This window comes from Nuphar pumila, chromosome 4 (assembly GCF_984573655.1).
Source record: "Nuphar pumila chromosome 4, dmNupPumi1.hap1.1, whole genome shotgun sequence".
NCBI lineage: Eukaryota > Viridiplantae > Streptophyta > Magnoliopsida > Nymphaeales > Nymphaeaceae > Nuphar > Nuphar pumila.
In genome coordinates, this window is record NC_143252.1 from 136,736,747 (window position 1) to 136,752,131 (window position 15,385).

At 35.8% G+C, this 15,385-nt stretch overlaps 1 protein-coding gene across 5 annotated transcripts in view; it reads left to right on the top strand.

Moving 5' to 3' along the window:
- DBE1 (debranching enzyme 1) overlaps positions 1–15,385 on the top strand; it is a 170,901-nt gene that overhangs the window by 134,266 nt on the left and 21,250 nt on the right. For 4 of the 5 annotated variants that reach the window (XM_090003691.1, XM_090003694.1, XM_090003693.1 and 1 more), the window contains one exon: positions 7,360–7,439. In XM_090003691.1, coding sequence (XP_089859817.1) covers positions 7,360–7,439 — 80 coding nt within the window. The remainder of the gene's footprint in view (positions 1–7,359; positions 7,440–15,385) is intronic. The other variant, XM_090003692.1, reaches the window with a different exon arrangement.

The window sequence follows — 15,385 nt, forward strand, 5'->3', positions numbered from 1 at the left end:
ATTAGATACTTAGTAGGCGATGACGCTATTGCGAGATGTCTTCAGGATCCACTGTTACCACTCACAGCTTTTGTCCTGATCGTTTTGGGTTTTTGTTATGGATTTCTTAAGGAAATCCAAATTTTGTACAACTTGAAACGGTTTATAATACAGATGTTTTCATCTAGATATTTGCAAGCTATGCCTTTGTCATTTGTGCGCTTTTAGCTAACGTACCCAAGATTGTCGACTTGCCCTCTTTTCTTTTAAAGACATGTTTTCACTGAATTTATAAATAAACTCTGAAAAGAAAAAGGATTCTCTAGTCTTCTAAACCGTTTTAAAAAAGGTTTACAAGTTCGAAATTTTGGGGCGTTACAATGTATAAATAGGGGTACTCCCCCTTGTGTTCTTTTATGCTTTTGTGAGCTCCTCTTTAATAAAAAGAGTATTTATTTTATGTGTGTATCCTTGTTACAAGGCCTTTCGTATTATTCCTTAGAGGATTTCTTCTTTATGCCTTTGTGCTAAGTCCATTGTTGGACATTGTGAATGCATTTACATTCTTGATTCTTCCGCATACTTCATTTCATGGTATCAAAGCCATCCGATTCTTCCAAGGTGAAATCTTGTCTCTCTCTTCACTTCTTTTATATATTCTCTTATTGAAGCAATGAAGACCAAGATCGACCTATCATTCAAGTTCAATGGAAAAATTACATGATGTGGGCATCCGCAATGAAAAATAATCTCAAAGGAAAGAAGCTTTGGGGTTATGTAATAGGGATCGTTCCGGAACCTGAACTTAAGCTCACAAAGATGGAAGGAGGTTAAGAAAAAGCTCTTGAGGGAGATGCTTGCCTCAAAGCAATAGAAAACCATCAACGTCAAGTGAAAGATTGTGAGAGCAACCATACAAAAATTATATCATGGTTTATGAATAATGTTGAACTTAAGGTATGTGCAAATATTGCAAAATTTTGCCGAGCCAATGAAACTTGGTTTTTTATGAAGGGTATGTATACCCCAAAAGATCTTACAAGAGCTTATTTCTTACAAGAGAAAGTTAGAACTACAAAACAAGGGGATATGAGCATCCAAGATTACTATAGTGCTCTAAACCCTTTGTGGGATGAATTGGCTCTTTTAGAGGCTAAATAGGTGGCTATGAAGGATGTTGAGCTTAGACAAAAACAAATGGAATAAGATAGATTGTTTCAATTTTTATTTGGGCTTCGTTCCAAATTTGAACAAGTGAGATCATCACTCCATAGATCCACTCTTCCTCTATTAGAGGATGCCATTGCCAAAATTACTCAAGAAGAGACTCGGCATGGCATGAGTAAAAGCATGGATGAAGTTCTTGCCGTATCTAAACCTGACAATCAAGTTAAAACATGCAAACCACCTTATTTTGAAAACAAGGGAATGGTTGAAGGAAGCTGATTATATGTCATCATTGTTATGAGCCGGGACATATCAAACCCGCATGCCCAAAATTAAATGGGACTTTCAAGCCTAAGGTGGCTTCCGTTGAGGAATCCTCCACTAAAAAAGATGAAGGCAAAAAACGGGGATCTCAAGGACACTCTTGGTCAAATATCCATGGCTCTCCAATAAATCTTAAAGGCTACTTCCTCCACCTCCGGTGCGACCATTGCCTCTTCGTCACCTCCCGGTACGTATTCTTGGATTTTAGATTTTAGCGCTTCTTTTCACATGACTCTCCATAAAAATGCGTTAACCAACGTATGCACCAATTTAAAAATATCTTGTGTCTCTACGGCCGATGGAACTTTTCTCAAAATAAATGGCATTGGAACTCTAGATCCTAAAAATTTTCAAATTTTTTTTGTTCCAAAAGTAAGAATAATTCTTAAACTAAATCTTAACCTTTTTTCTGTTTCCCAAATTGCCGACCATGGATGTGAAATATCTTTCTCATCTCAAGGGTGCTTTGTGCATGATCTCCAGTCTGGAAAGTGGATTGGGCAAGGCCATAGAAAGGGAGATCTTTACTACATGGATCACTTGACACTCCCTAGAAACTCTTTTTGTACTTATGTCCAAGATAAAAGTATTGAAACTTGGCATAAAAGACATGAACATTCAAGTTATTCTAAAATGTATCTTTTTCCTTTTGGAAACAAGTTTTGTAAAGAAAAAGATATCAATTGCAAAGATTGTATTTTTGGAAAAATGAAGTCTATTCCATTTCCTACAAGAACCTTTATTTCAACAAACCTTTTGAATTGGTGCATTCCGATGTGCGGGGACCATCTCCGGTTCTATCTAAAGGTGGTTATTCATATTATGTGACCTTTATTGATGATTATACTAGATATGTATGGATTTATTTTCTTAACCTTAAATCAGAAGTCTTTACCTTTTTTAAAGAATTTTGTGCAAAAATTCAAAATCAATTTCAAAGTCATATATCCATTCTTAGATCCGACTCCAGAGGCGAATACCTATCAAATGAATTTCAAACATATTTAAAACATGACATTTGTCATCAAAGATCATGTCCAAGAACTCCACAACAAAACGATCTAGCGGAAAGAAAACATAGGCATATCTTAGAAACCACTGGATCATTACTTATTTCTAAAAATATTCCTAAAATTTTTTGGGTCGAAGTCGTGTTAACCTCCACTTAATCAATCGAATGTCGTCCTCAAAATTAAATAATATCTCTTCTTATGAAAAACTTTTTAAAATTACACCCGATTTTAATCGCTTCGTATTTTTGGATGTAAATGCTTTGTTCTTTTACATAAAAGAGATAAATTATTACCAAAGGCAATTAAATGTGTATTCTTGGGATATAATGAAAATCAAAAGGGTTATAGATCTTTTGATTATAAAAACAATATTCTCAAAAGATGTGACATTTTTAGAAGATGAGAACGGATATGAAATATTAGACAAACAAAATGAAATTGAATATATGTTTTTAAATGACTTTTTAGAAGATACAAATGATGAATCTTTAAGTCATTCGAAAATATTAGAAGACACACATAATATTGAAATATCACCAACTAATGGTGACAATCTACATGTTTACACCCGGCGTGAGCAAGAGAAACCTAATAGTGCTTTAAAAAAATTCTTGCGGTTTAATGAACCTCTAGAAGAAACTTCCCTTAGGCGCTCCTCTAGAGAATCAATTCCACCTAATAGGTTTGTTTCATATGAATCTCTCTCACCAAATTATAGAGCTTGTCTAATAGCCTTACATTTATACTATGAGCCTTCTCATTATAATTAAGCAAAAAAATATATTGGATTGAAGCAATGAGGGTAGAACTAGATGCCTTAAAGAAGGCTAAAACTTGGGAATTAGCTCAACTTCCTCCAAATAAAAAAGCTATTGGATGTCGTTGGGTTTACAAAGTTAAGACAAAAAGTGATGGTTTCTTAGAACGATATAAAGTAAGATTAGTGGCTAAGGGATACTCACAAGAATACGACATTGACTATGAGGAGGCTTTTGCTCTTGTTGCTCGAATGACTAATGTTCGAACCCTAATTGCTGTAACATCATCTAAGAAATGACCTATATTTCAATTAGATGTTAAAAATGTCTTTCTTAATGGTCAATTAAATAAAGAAGTATATATGGACCCTCCGTCGGGAATTACTCTTGAACAATGTCAAACCCTTAAATCATTAAAAGCTTTATATGGTCTTAAACAAGCCCCTAAGGCTTGATATGATAGATTTAGTGCTATCGTGATCAAGTTGGGATTTTGTTTTTGTTATACTGACATTGCTCTCTTTGTTAAAAGTGCTGGTAATAGTATTGTTATTCTTTTGCTTTATGTTGATGATATGATCATCACAAGAAATGATGAAAGTGGTATTATTGATGTTAAAAATATGTTAAAAGATAACTTTGATATGTCTGATTTAGGTTTTCTTTGATATTTTCTTAGCATTGAAGTTGCATACTCTCCCCGAAGGTATATATTATCACAGATGGAGCTTGCTGCAGATATATGTTCCAAATCTGAAATTTCAGATGACAAAAAAGGTGGAGACTCCAGAGGTTATCAACACTAAACTACGGTTGGAGGATGGGGTTCTACTGGATGATCCTATACCCTACAGACAACTCATTGGATCTCTCACCTATCTGACCATCACCAGGCCAGACATCTCTCACGCTGTTCACTCTGCCAGCCAATTCCAGCATGCTCCTACAACTGTGCATATGAGTGTCGTGCTTCAGATTATTTGCTACATCAAAAACACTCTAACTAAAGGGCTATTTCTATCCTCACTCTCTTCATTAAATTTGCTTGCCTATACTGATGCTGACTGGGGAGAAAACCCAAATGATAGAATCTCAACTACTGGTTTTTGTGTCTTTTTAGGAGATTCGCTAATTGCTTGGAGATGCAAGAAACAACAGAAAGTCTCCTTATCATCTACTGAGGCTGAGTACTGGGCTATGACAACTGCTACAATAAAACTTGTATGGCTTCGAAGTCTTCTTCAAGATATGAGAGTTGAAATTTTCGGTGCCTCGAAGCTTTGCTGTGATAACAAAAGTGCCATCTATATTGCCAGCAATCACACCTTCCATGAGCGGACCAAACATATAGAAATGGACTGTCACTATGTTCGTGATGAGTATCTCCGCGGGTAGTTACACTGCCATACGTCGCATCCGAATATCAGCTCGCAGACTTTTTTACTAAAGCACTTCCTGCTCCCCGCTTCTGGTTTCTTCTTGGCAAACTTTCGGTCATCTCCCCATAAAGTTTGAGGGGGGTGTTAAAATATATGTATATATATATATATATATATATATATATATATATATATATATATATATATATATGTATTCCCTCAAATACACCATAATACTTGATAGGGGTATTATAGTCATTTCACACAATACCCGATAGGGGTACTTGTTTTTCTTCTTTTATGCCATTGCGATTGAAGGAAAAGTTTTATAGGACGACTATTAGGCTCGCTTTACTATATGGTACGGAATGTTGGGCTGCCAAGAGACATCATATTCAAAAAATGAGTGTAGCTGAGATGCGTATGCTGAGATGGATGTGTGGAAATACAATAAAAGATAAGTTTTGGAACGAGGAGATACATAAGAAGGTGGTAGGCGTTGCACCCATTGAAAATAAGATGAGAGAGAATCGTTTACGGTGGTTTGGACATATTCGGTGAAGGCCTAATGATGCTCCAATTAGAAGGATGGAGAAATGGAAAAATATATTAGTTAAAAGAGGTCGGGGTAGGCCTAGGAAGACATGGATGGAGATGATAGAAAAGGATATGATTGCTTTGAACCTCACCGAGGACATGGCATTGGATAAAAATGATTGGAGGAGAAGGATTCATGTGGAAGACCCAGAATGATTTTCTTTTTTGGTTCATATCGCCAACCCCAATTGTTTTGGGATGAATGCGTAGTTGTTGTTGTTGTTGTTTAAGCCACTTAAGGGGCCCCACCATAGAGTCGTTGGGAGCCCCCAACGGTGACCATTGGGGCCCCCAACGACTCTATTTGGAGCCCCCAAGTGGTCCCTTGAGTGTATAAATAGGGGTACTTCCCCTTGTGTTCTTTTATGCTTTTGTGAGCTCCTCTTTAATAAAAAGAGTATTTATTTTGTGTGTAGCCTTGTTACAAGGCCTTTCGTATTATTCCTTAGAGAATTTCTTCTTTATGCCTTTGTGCTAAGTGCATTGTTGGACATTGTGAATGCATTTGCATTCTTGATTCTTCCGCATACTTCATTACAATATCAACTCGATTTTAAAAATGCATTCCTTAATGGAGAATTAAATAAAGAGGTTTATATGAATTCTTCGCTTGGATTTAGTATTGAAAAAGGTAAAACTCTTAGATTTAAGAAGGCCTTATATGGTCTTAAACATGCCCCTAAAGCCTGATATGAAGATTTAGTAGAGTTGACTCATCGGGATCTTCATTCTTGCTATTCTGACACTACTCTTTTTGTCAAAAGTATAGATTCTAAAGTTGTTATACTTCTACTTTATGTAGATGATATGATTATAACTGAAAGTGGCAAACAAAAGGTTAGTACTATTAAAAATATTTTAAAAGAAAGTTTTGATATGTCTGATTTGGGTTTTTTAAGATATTTCTTAGGTATTGAAGTTGCTTACTCTCTTAGAGGGTATATCCTTTCTCAAATGAAGCTTGTTGTTGATATTTGCGTCAAGACTGACATTTTCGATGATAAGAAAGGAGAAACCCCTGAAGTGATCAATGCAAAATTAATGCTTGAAGATGATTCTCTTATCGAAAACCTCCCACCTTATCCTCAACTAATTGGGTCACTCACTTGTATATTACTAGATGTGATGTAGCTCATGCAATTCACTCTGTTAGTTAGTTTCAGCATGCTCCGACCACTGTGCACATGAGTGTTGTGTTTAAAATTATCAGATATGTCAAGAATACTATAAACAACTGGCTGATTTCTTCACCAAAGCTCTTTCTGCATCTCAGTTTATCTTTCTCTTTAACAAACTTTCGGTCATTTCACCGTAAGTTTGAGGAGGGGTGTTAATATATGTATATATATATATATTCAGTTATAGACAATTTTTTAATATGTAAGCCCTATAGGGGTATTTTAGTCTTTTTACGTGTAATAGGGAATGCTCATTAGGAATAGTATTTTATTTATTTATTTTTTCTATTTTAGTCTTTTAGATATTAGAGCATGGGCTCTATGGTCTTTTGGCCGTAGAGTCATTGGGAGCTCCCCAACGGTCATAAATATGACCTTTGGGAGCTCCCAAGTGGCTTCCCTCTCTCTCTCTCTCTCTCTCTCTTGTATTTTGTATAAATAAGGGTGTTACCCCTCTTCATTCTTCAATGTTTGGAGCTCAAGCATATGCTTAATAAAGATATATTTTTTTATCTTTTGTGTTGTCATTGTTGGCTCTTGTATTGTCTCATAGTGGACTTGTGCTTGTGTTCTTGTAACCCCTTAGAGGCCTTTGTTTATATTTTCCACATATTTCGTTACATGGACCAAGGGAAATTGAATAAAGCCCTCCAGGAAAGAACATGGGCAGACCCTATTTATGAAACCCCAAAAATTCTATACCATTCTTACCCTCTCAAGTGTTCATTTGTATTGCTATTATGGAACAGTACTGTTCAGAATATGTAACTTTGGGATTCATCCATGATTTTATATGTTGTATTGAGTTATGTGAAAATTTTATGCATTTGTTACGAAATATTACTTTCACTATAATGAAGTTTATTAATTATCAATCGATTTAGGCTCTTCTTGATATTGTCAAATTAGCACAGAATGCTTGTTGCCACAATTACTTTTGAGATTTATTACTCTTTTATTTCAGAAGAGGAATTTCACAAAGGTTGAATACCTAGATTGGCATGGACCTGACTTAACTGAACCGCTGTGGCAAGACCCATCTAGGTATTTTTTTTTCATGTCTGGTATTTCTTCTAGTAGACTATTGCATTAGATGTAGAATATATCTATTCTGAATATTACTAATGGTTTGTGACTAGCAGCCTCATTCTGTTTATGTTCTCTATAGAGGAAAGCTGATCTAATCTCATGTTAGAAGAGAATGAGACATGGTTTCTTTTATTAGCTGTTGGTGTAATGAAATGGTGGTCTTCAACAAATGCACGAATAACTCACAAACAAGTGTCTATTGGAGACACTACAAGCATGACCCTTGAAAGGGTATAAAAGGAAGAACACTTGAAAAATAAATAATATTTTATTCATGAACAAAATGCTTAAGAAGCATAGTTATTTACATTGAAGGGGTTCACCCCTATATATACAAAAAAGTGGAAGAGAGAGGAGAGCTCATTTTGAGCTCTCCAAAAGAGACGTTGGACTGTAGTCCAACGTCTCTTATTATAGCTGTTGGACTACAGTCCAACAGCTATTTGCACAGTCAAGTTCCAACAGGAACTTGACTGGATCAAATATCTAGTTTCTATTGAACTAGATGCTAAAAAAGAAAATAAAGAAAAATAGAAAAAGAAAATAATAAAAGAAAAAAAAATATATATATATATATATATATATATATATATTACAGTTTACATTTTAACACTCCCCCTCAAACTTACGGTACAATGAGCGAAAGTTTGTCTAAGAGGAAGTGAAATCTGGGAGCAACGAGAGATTTGGTGAAGAAGTCTGCTAATTGATATTCTGATGTAACATATGGCAGATCAATGGTTCCATGTAAGTATTCCTCTCTGACATAGTGACAGTCCATCTCAATGTGTTTAGTGCGCTCATGGAATGTCCGGTTGCTTGCAATGTAGATCGCACTTTTGTTGTCACAGCACATCTTTGAAGCTTGCGTTGCTTTAGCTCCCATATCCGCTAACAATCGTCTGAGCCAAACAACCTCCATAGTGATGGTTGCCATGACTCTGTATTCAGCTTCGGTGGAGGAAAGAGAGACTTTCTGCTGCTTTTTGCACCTCCACGAAATCAAGGCTTCACCTAGAAACACACAAAAACCAGTAGTTGAATGTCTATTATTGGGATCACCTCCCCAGTCAGCATCAGTATATGCAAATAAATTTAATGAAGATGAAGCAGACAAGAAGAGTCCTCGTGAAAGAGAGGATTTTAAGTATCTAATAATATGCAAGATTGCTCCCATATGCACGGAGGTGGGAGCATGCTGAAACTGACTGGCTGTATGAACCGCATGAGTTATATCTGACCTAGTAATGGAAAGATAAGAAAGAGCTCCAACAAGCTGTCTATAAGGAGTAGGATCATCAAGAAGTTCTCCATCATCAATTTTCATTTTAACATTGACAACTTCTGGAGTGTCTACTTTCTTATCATCTGTAATTCCAGACCTGGAAACGATATCAAGAGCAAATTTAGATTGAGATATCAAATACCCCCGAGGGGAATAAGTAACTTCAATGCCTAAAAAATATCTTAATAAACCTAAGTCAGTCATTTCAAAGTGAGTTTTAAGAAGAGATTTGATATTTGCAACTCCCTGTTTGTCGCCTTCGGTGATGATCATATCGTCCACATAGAGAAGAAGAATAATGATGTCTGCATCAGATTTCTTAACAAACAAAGCAGTGTCAGTTAAACAAGGTTGAAAACCAATATCAAGCATAACATGATTAAATCGGTCATACCAGGCTTTTGGAGCCTGTTTAAGACCATAAAGAGCTTTTTCTAGACGAAGAGCTTTACCCTTAGGGATACTAATACCAGGTGGGGCTTTCATGTATACTTCTTCAACGAGATTCCCATTCAGGAAAGCATTTTTGACATCTAATTGAAAGATAGGCCATGTTCTAATGGAGGCCAAGGCTATTAAAGTTCTAACAGTGGTCATACGTGCCACATGAGCAAATGTTTCTTCATAATCGATGCCATACTCTTGGGCATATCCTTTTGCTACTAAACAGGTCTTATATCTTTCCAGGGTCCCATCACTTTTGGTTTTGACTTTGTATACCCACCTACAACCTATAGGTTTCTTACCTGGAGGGATATCTTGGATCGTCCAAGTATTGGCCTTTTTTAGTGCATCCAATTCTATTTTCATGGCTTCTATCCATTCTATATGATTTTTGGCTTGAGAATATGATGATGGTTCAACATATGATTGTATTAATGTAATGGCGGCCCTATACGTGGGTGAAAAAGATTCATAAGACACAATTTTTTCTGGAGGTCTAGAGATTCTAGACGTTCTTCTAGGTGAGACTTCAGAGTATTTTTTGTAATGCACGTGAAAGATTTTGCTCTCTACGTCTTGAATATTGTAGACTAACATCCCTATGGATTTGCTCTTCATTATCATCATTTTCAACAACAATAGGACTTTGATCATTGTCAAGGTCACATCCAACATCACATTCATTGGATTTTGAAGTTGGATCAATTAAAAACGAGCATTCAGTGGCATCCTTGGATTTTTCAAATTCAAAGAAGCTTTTTTTTTCCAAAAAAGATACATTTCTTGACACATATAATTTGTCATTTTGAAAATCGAAACACCTGTAGCCTTTTTTATTATCAGCATATCCTAAAAAGGCACATGAGATTGCACGAGGAGAGAGTTTGTCATTTTTGTTGGTGAAAATAAAACATTTGCATCCAAAGACTCTTAATCTAGAATAATCTGGAGTTAAATTAACAAGCTTTTCTATTGGAGTTGTATTCTTTAATGAGGAAGATGGCATCCTATTAATGAGGTAGGTGGCAGTTAGGACCGCTTCAGCCCAAAAACTTTTTGGAACTTGATTTGCAATTAGCAATGTCCTAGTAGTTTCCATAAAGTGCCGATGTTTGCGTTCGGCTAGGCCATTCTGCTGTGGAGTGTGTGGACATGATCTTTGATGTGTAATACCATGTAAATTGAGATAGTCTTTGAATTCGTTGGACATAAACTCTCCCTCTGAATCAGTGCAAAAAAACGGAAATATCATTTTGAAACTTATTTTAACCATTTTATGAAATATTTAGAAGTTAGCAAAGACATCAGATTTATGTTTAAGAAAATAAATCCAAGTATGTCTAGAAAAGTCATCAACAAAAATGACATAATATGTATAACCACCTTTGGAAATAATGGTGCGGGGCCCCAAACATCCGAATGTATTAACTCAAGTGGTCGTGAGGAAACAAAAGTTCTACTAAGAAATGGTAACCTTTTCATTTTGCCAAGAATGCAGTCTTTACAAGAAAATTTTTCAGAATTACAAAATTTTTCCAAATTTGGAAAATATTGAATTTTAGACATATGAGGATGGCCAAGTCTTTTGTGCCATAAATCCAATTCTAATTTCTGAATATTATAGCAAAATGCATTCTTGGGTAATTCCAAAAAGTTCATGTAATAGAGTCCTCCTTCTCTATGGCCTTTCCCAATCAGCTTCTCTGACTGGCGATCCTGTACCCAACAAGCATGAGAAGAGAAAGATATATTACATCAATAATCAGATATTTGCGAGACAGATAAGAGATTCAAATTAAGTTTAGGGATATATCTAACTTCTGGGATAATTTTTTTTTTGGATTTTTGAAGATTTTTGAAACATCGTATTCCTTTTACTTCAAGAGATGTGCCATCGGCTGTAAAAACCTTTGACACACTTGAGTTATTTTTAAGACATTCGGATAGACTATTAACATTTGGGGTCATGTGAAAAGAAGCACCAGAATCTAAAAGCCAAGAAAAGTTACCTGGACCGGAGAAAGATGCAACTGCCGCTTCAGTTGAGGCTTCGGTTGATGAGGATACCCCTTTGAGAAGAGGTTGAAGGATTTCCATCAATTGAGCCATAGACACAGGTGCATCTTGATCTTTTGACTCGGATTCAACAAATGCAACTCTTTTTTCTTCTCTTCTTTTTAACTTTGGACATTGAGGCCTATAGTGCCCCGGTTCATGACAATGATGACAAATAACTTTTCTTTTATCAAAGTCGCCGTTTTGCCTTCCAAAATGAGGTGGCTTGTAAGTACGAGTATGATTCCCCGGTCTAGATACAGCTAAAACTGAGTCATCATCAACTTTTAGAGTACTTTTTCTAAGTCTATTTTCTTCCATAGTGAGCTCTTCTATAGTATCAACAATAGAAGAAATTTTTCCACGATGTAATAGGGCTGATTTGGTGGATTCAAACTCCGGCCTTAGACCATTCACAAATTGATAGAAATGTTCCATATCGAGTTGCCTTTGGCGAAACTCGATATTTTCGGCACAATGCCATTTGGGCTCAAGAAGAGCCAACTTTTCCCAAAGTTCGGACAACACATTATAATATTCTCGAATAGTTTTATCTTTTTGAGTCATTGTCTGAACTTTGTCTTGTAAATTGCATACATGTGCAATATCTTTAAGGGAATACATGTTTTTGAGGTATTCTCAAGCCTTATCGGCATGCTCAAACTTAGCTAGACTAGTGCATTTTTTAATGTCTATGCTATTGATGAGCCATGACATAATTTTTGCATGCCTTATCCTCCACTCTTTCCATTTCTTTTCATAAGTGGCTAACGCCTTACTCTTCTCTTCTTCCGTTAGAGGAACCTCTTTATCACCCTCTTTCTTGGTAAGAGATAGTTTAGGTTCCAAATCAGAACCATCCACTATACCCCATAAACCTTTTCCCCAAATGTGGTGCTTCATAATCGAAGCCCACTTTACATAGTTAGTATCATTTAGCTTAATAGGAATGATGGTGATCTTATCATTGTCATCCATCTTTTACAAGGGTAAGAGAGGAATAAATAGGAGGAGAGAGAGAGAGAAAAATAAAAAGAAAAGAAAAAGAGTTGACAAGGGAATAAGAGAGGATACAAAACCAAATTTTTTTGTAGCACAAGTTCGCCTTTCTTCAAACAAATCTTCTTGAGCCAAGAACAAGGTGATGAAACACCTTTTGTAAATGTGGCACAGAAATCGAGGCGGAAGCACTTCAAGATCTAAGGATTTCGTAGTTCTGATACCATGTAATGAAATGGTGGTCTTCAACAAATGCACAAATAACTCACAAACAAGTGTCTATTGGAGACACTACAAGCATGACTCTTGAAAGGGTATAAAAGGAAGAACACTTGAAAAATAAATAATACTTTATTCATGAACAAAATGCTTAAGAAGCATAGTTATTTACATTGAAGGGGTTCACCCCTATATATACAAAAAAGTGGAAGAGAGAGGAGAGCTCATTTTGAGCTCTCCAAAAGAGACGTTGGACTGTAGTCCAACGTCTCTTATTATAGCTGTTGGACTACAGTCCAACAGCTATTTGCACAGTCAAGTTCCAACAAATATCTAGTTTCTATTGAACTAGATGCTAAAAAAGAAAATAAAGAAAAATAGAAAAAGAAAATAATAAAAGAAAATATAATAATATTAAATTATATATATATATATATTACAGTTTACATTTTAACAGTTGGAGCATTGGTATTATTGACCAAGACCCATATCCATATCCTGATTCAGATCCATGTTGAAGGTGTAGTTGCAGATCTAGATCCAGATACACATATGATCAGGAATTGGATATGCATGTGTGGTATAGCCTTATTAGCTGGAACCACATTTCATGGCATCTGTCTTTGTAATACAAATATGCTGGAAATTTGGAATAGGTTCAAATTGTTTGAATTAGGATAACAATGTGAATTAGATTATTAGCAGTAACTGTTTTAGATAAAGATTGTGCAACTGTTGTAATCCTTAGTTATATATAAACTGAAGCTATGAGTGCCACCCCTCATGAAAGAGCTCATTAGCAGCCACAACCGTTCTTTCTCAAACTTATTCTCCACTACTAAACAAATATATGTGGTACCAGAGCCACATGCTCAATCAGAGGTGTGACCTTTCAATCTAAAGGTGTATTTCTTTCTATCTTTTCTTGGTTCTTATTTCTTTAAAATGGTTCCTTCTCTTCAAATTTATCCTCTTTATTCATTTATTTTTGGATTTGGTCATAGGGTGGAATTGCCTTGATCAATCCATCTTCCCATCATATTTAAGGTAACATTGTAGTGTGGAAGCACCTTTGATCTGGTCCATTTTTGGCCATTGCAGTCATTGATTGGTTCATAGTGCAAAGATCTATTTTTGTGATATCTACTTTTATTTTCATGGTCCAAATAGCCTTATCTGCTCTAATATTTGAGTTTAAGGTGGGACCTGGCATCTTGATGTTAATTTTGAATTTAGCTTTGAGTTGAAATTTAATGTTAAATTCAATCTGCTGTGGAAACAATCTATTCTCCTTTCATTCTTTTTTGATTTTCAAGGAAAAAAAAAGGATAGCTCTACAGCATCTCCAAAACCTAATAGTTTGATACCTTGTACACTGATTAGTGTGCCTATGGTCCAGATTCTGAGTAGTCTCCCCATACCAATAAGCCTCTTGTATCTTTAGTCACTTATTTGTCCTGTCCTAAGGTTAATACTACATTAATCTAACTACTTCACCTGCAATGGCGTCCTCATGCCTTAGATATGTGAGATTGGTAGGTCCACCAGAATAGATACCAATCGAGGATGTGGGAGACAATGGAACAAGAGAAAGTTGTGATGGTTCCACATCCAGCATATGATGAATGGATGATATGAGATCATGGTTTTGTCAGCTTGATAAGTTCTATGCTTGCAGTGCATATCTTGTCTTAAGTAGTTGATTCACCTATGCATTCAATTTATGGACTTCTTTGAGAATATGTGCACACAAGCCATGCAAGCAAGTGGCATCTCAAGGAGAGTTTTATTGGATTGTAAAATTGATAATAAATGTTATTTTGGTATCTAGCTCACATAAAAATACATGTGATCAATTAGCTAAGATCGGTCAGCTAAATCAATAAGACAAAATCTAATGTCTTGTGTCAGTAAAGACATTTTTCCCACCCTATCATTGAGATCTGAGTACCTAACCTTTTGGAACTTTGACCACTTATATTGGATCATGAAACATTATTCACAAGTAAACATCAAATCTCTTCTAGCAATAATAATGCATCTCATGAAGTTTTGTTTGCTTAGATTGCCAACATGAATGTCCTTAGAGGTAGTCAAGGTAGAAGTTGCGGCTCTCAAAGAACATAAGGATGTTCATGTAACCCCAATGCTGATTAAGGTATTCTTCCTACACCTAGGAGATTTAATGCTGGTCGTGCAAGTATTTGGAATACCTGCTGTTGTTTGGCCACAATTTAATTATGAAAACAATTTCAATGCTGGAAATTTGATTATGTTTGCTAGTTATGTGGAGGGTGTGTGGTTCTGTAGTGACCATATTACAGGAAAGATTGGGGCTGCAATTTGGAGTTAACATATTGTCTAACATCATGCGACTGATCTCATGATGTGGTCAAAGGATTGGCAGTCACTAATGATGTAGAATTGACTCTTTTGTTGTGTGATTGATTGCTTAGCTTAGTGCGAATCCTCCGCTGGCTCCACCCCTTACGCGTGCCCAAGCATGGAAAGTGCTTAAAGATATCGGTCTAAATTTAGATTACCCATTTGCTGCTAAACATTCAAACAAATAAGGGTCGACAATGGCTGCGCCGTTTGGATCTTCGGATCTCCCTAGGCAGGGCGTACCACATGTATGCTCTTTCTCAAACTTCTCTGTTGTTGAAGCAAATATATAAGTTTTATAGGAATGTTTGAAATCTTTGTTTCTGTACTTGGCACTAATTTTCTGTGGTATGGATGTCATCATTCATATGAAATATCCAGAAAAAGAAAACTTCAACTTCGAAAAGAATACAAAGTATTCTTATGGTGCTAAAATCAGCTGTATTGTCATCTTCCAAAAAAAAAAGGCTATCTTTCTAATGTTCATGTAGGTCTCTTAAAGCTAGGTGCTATG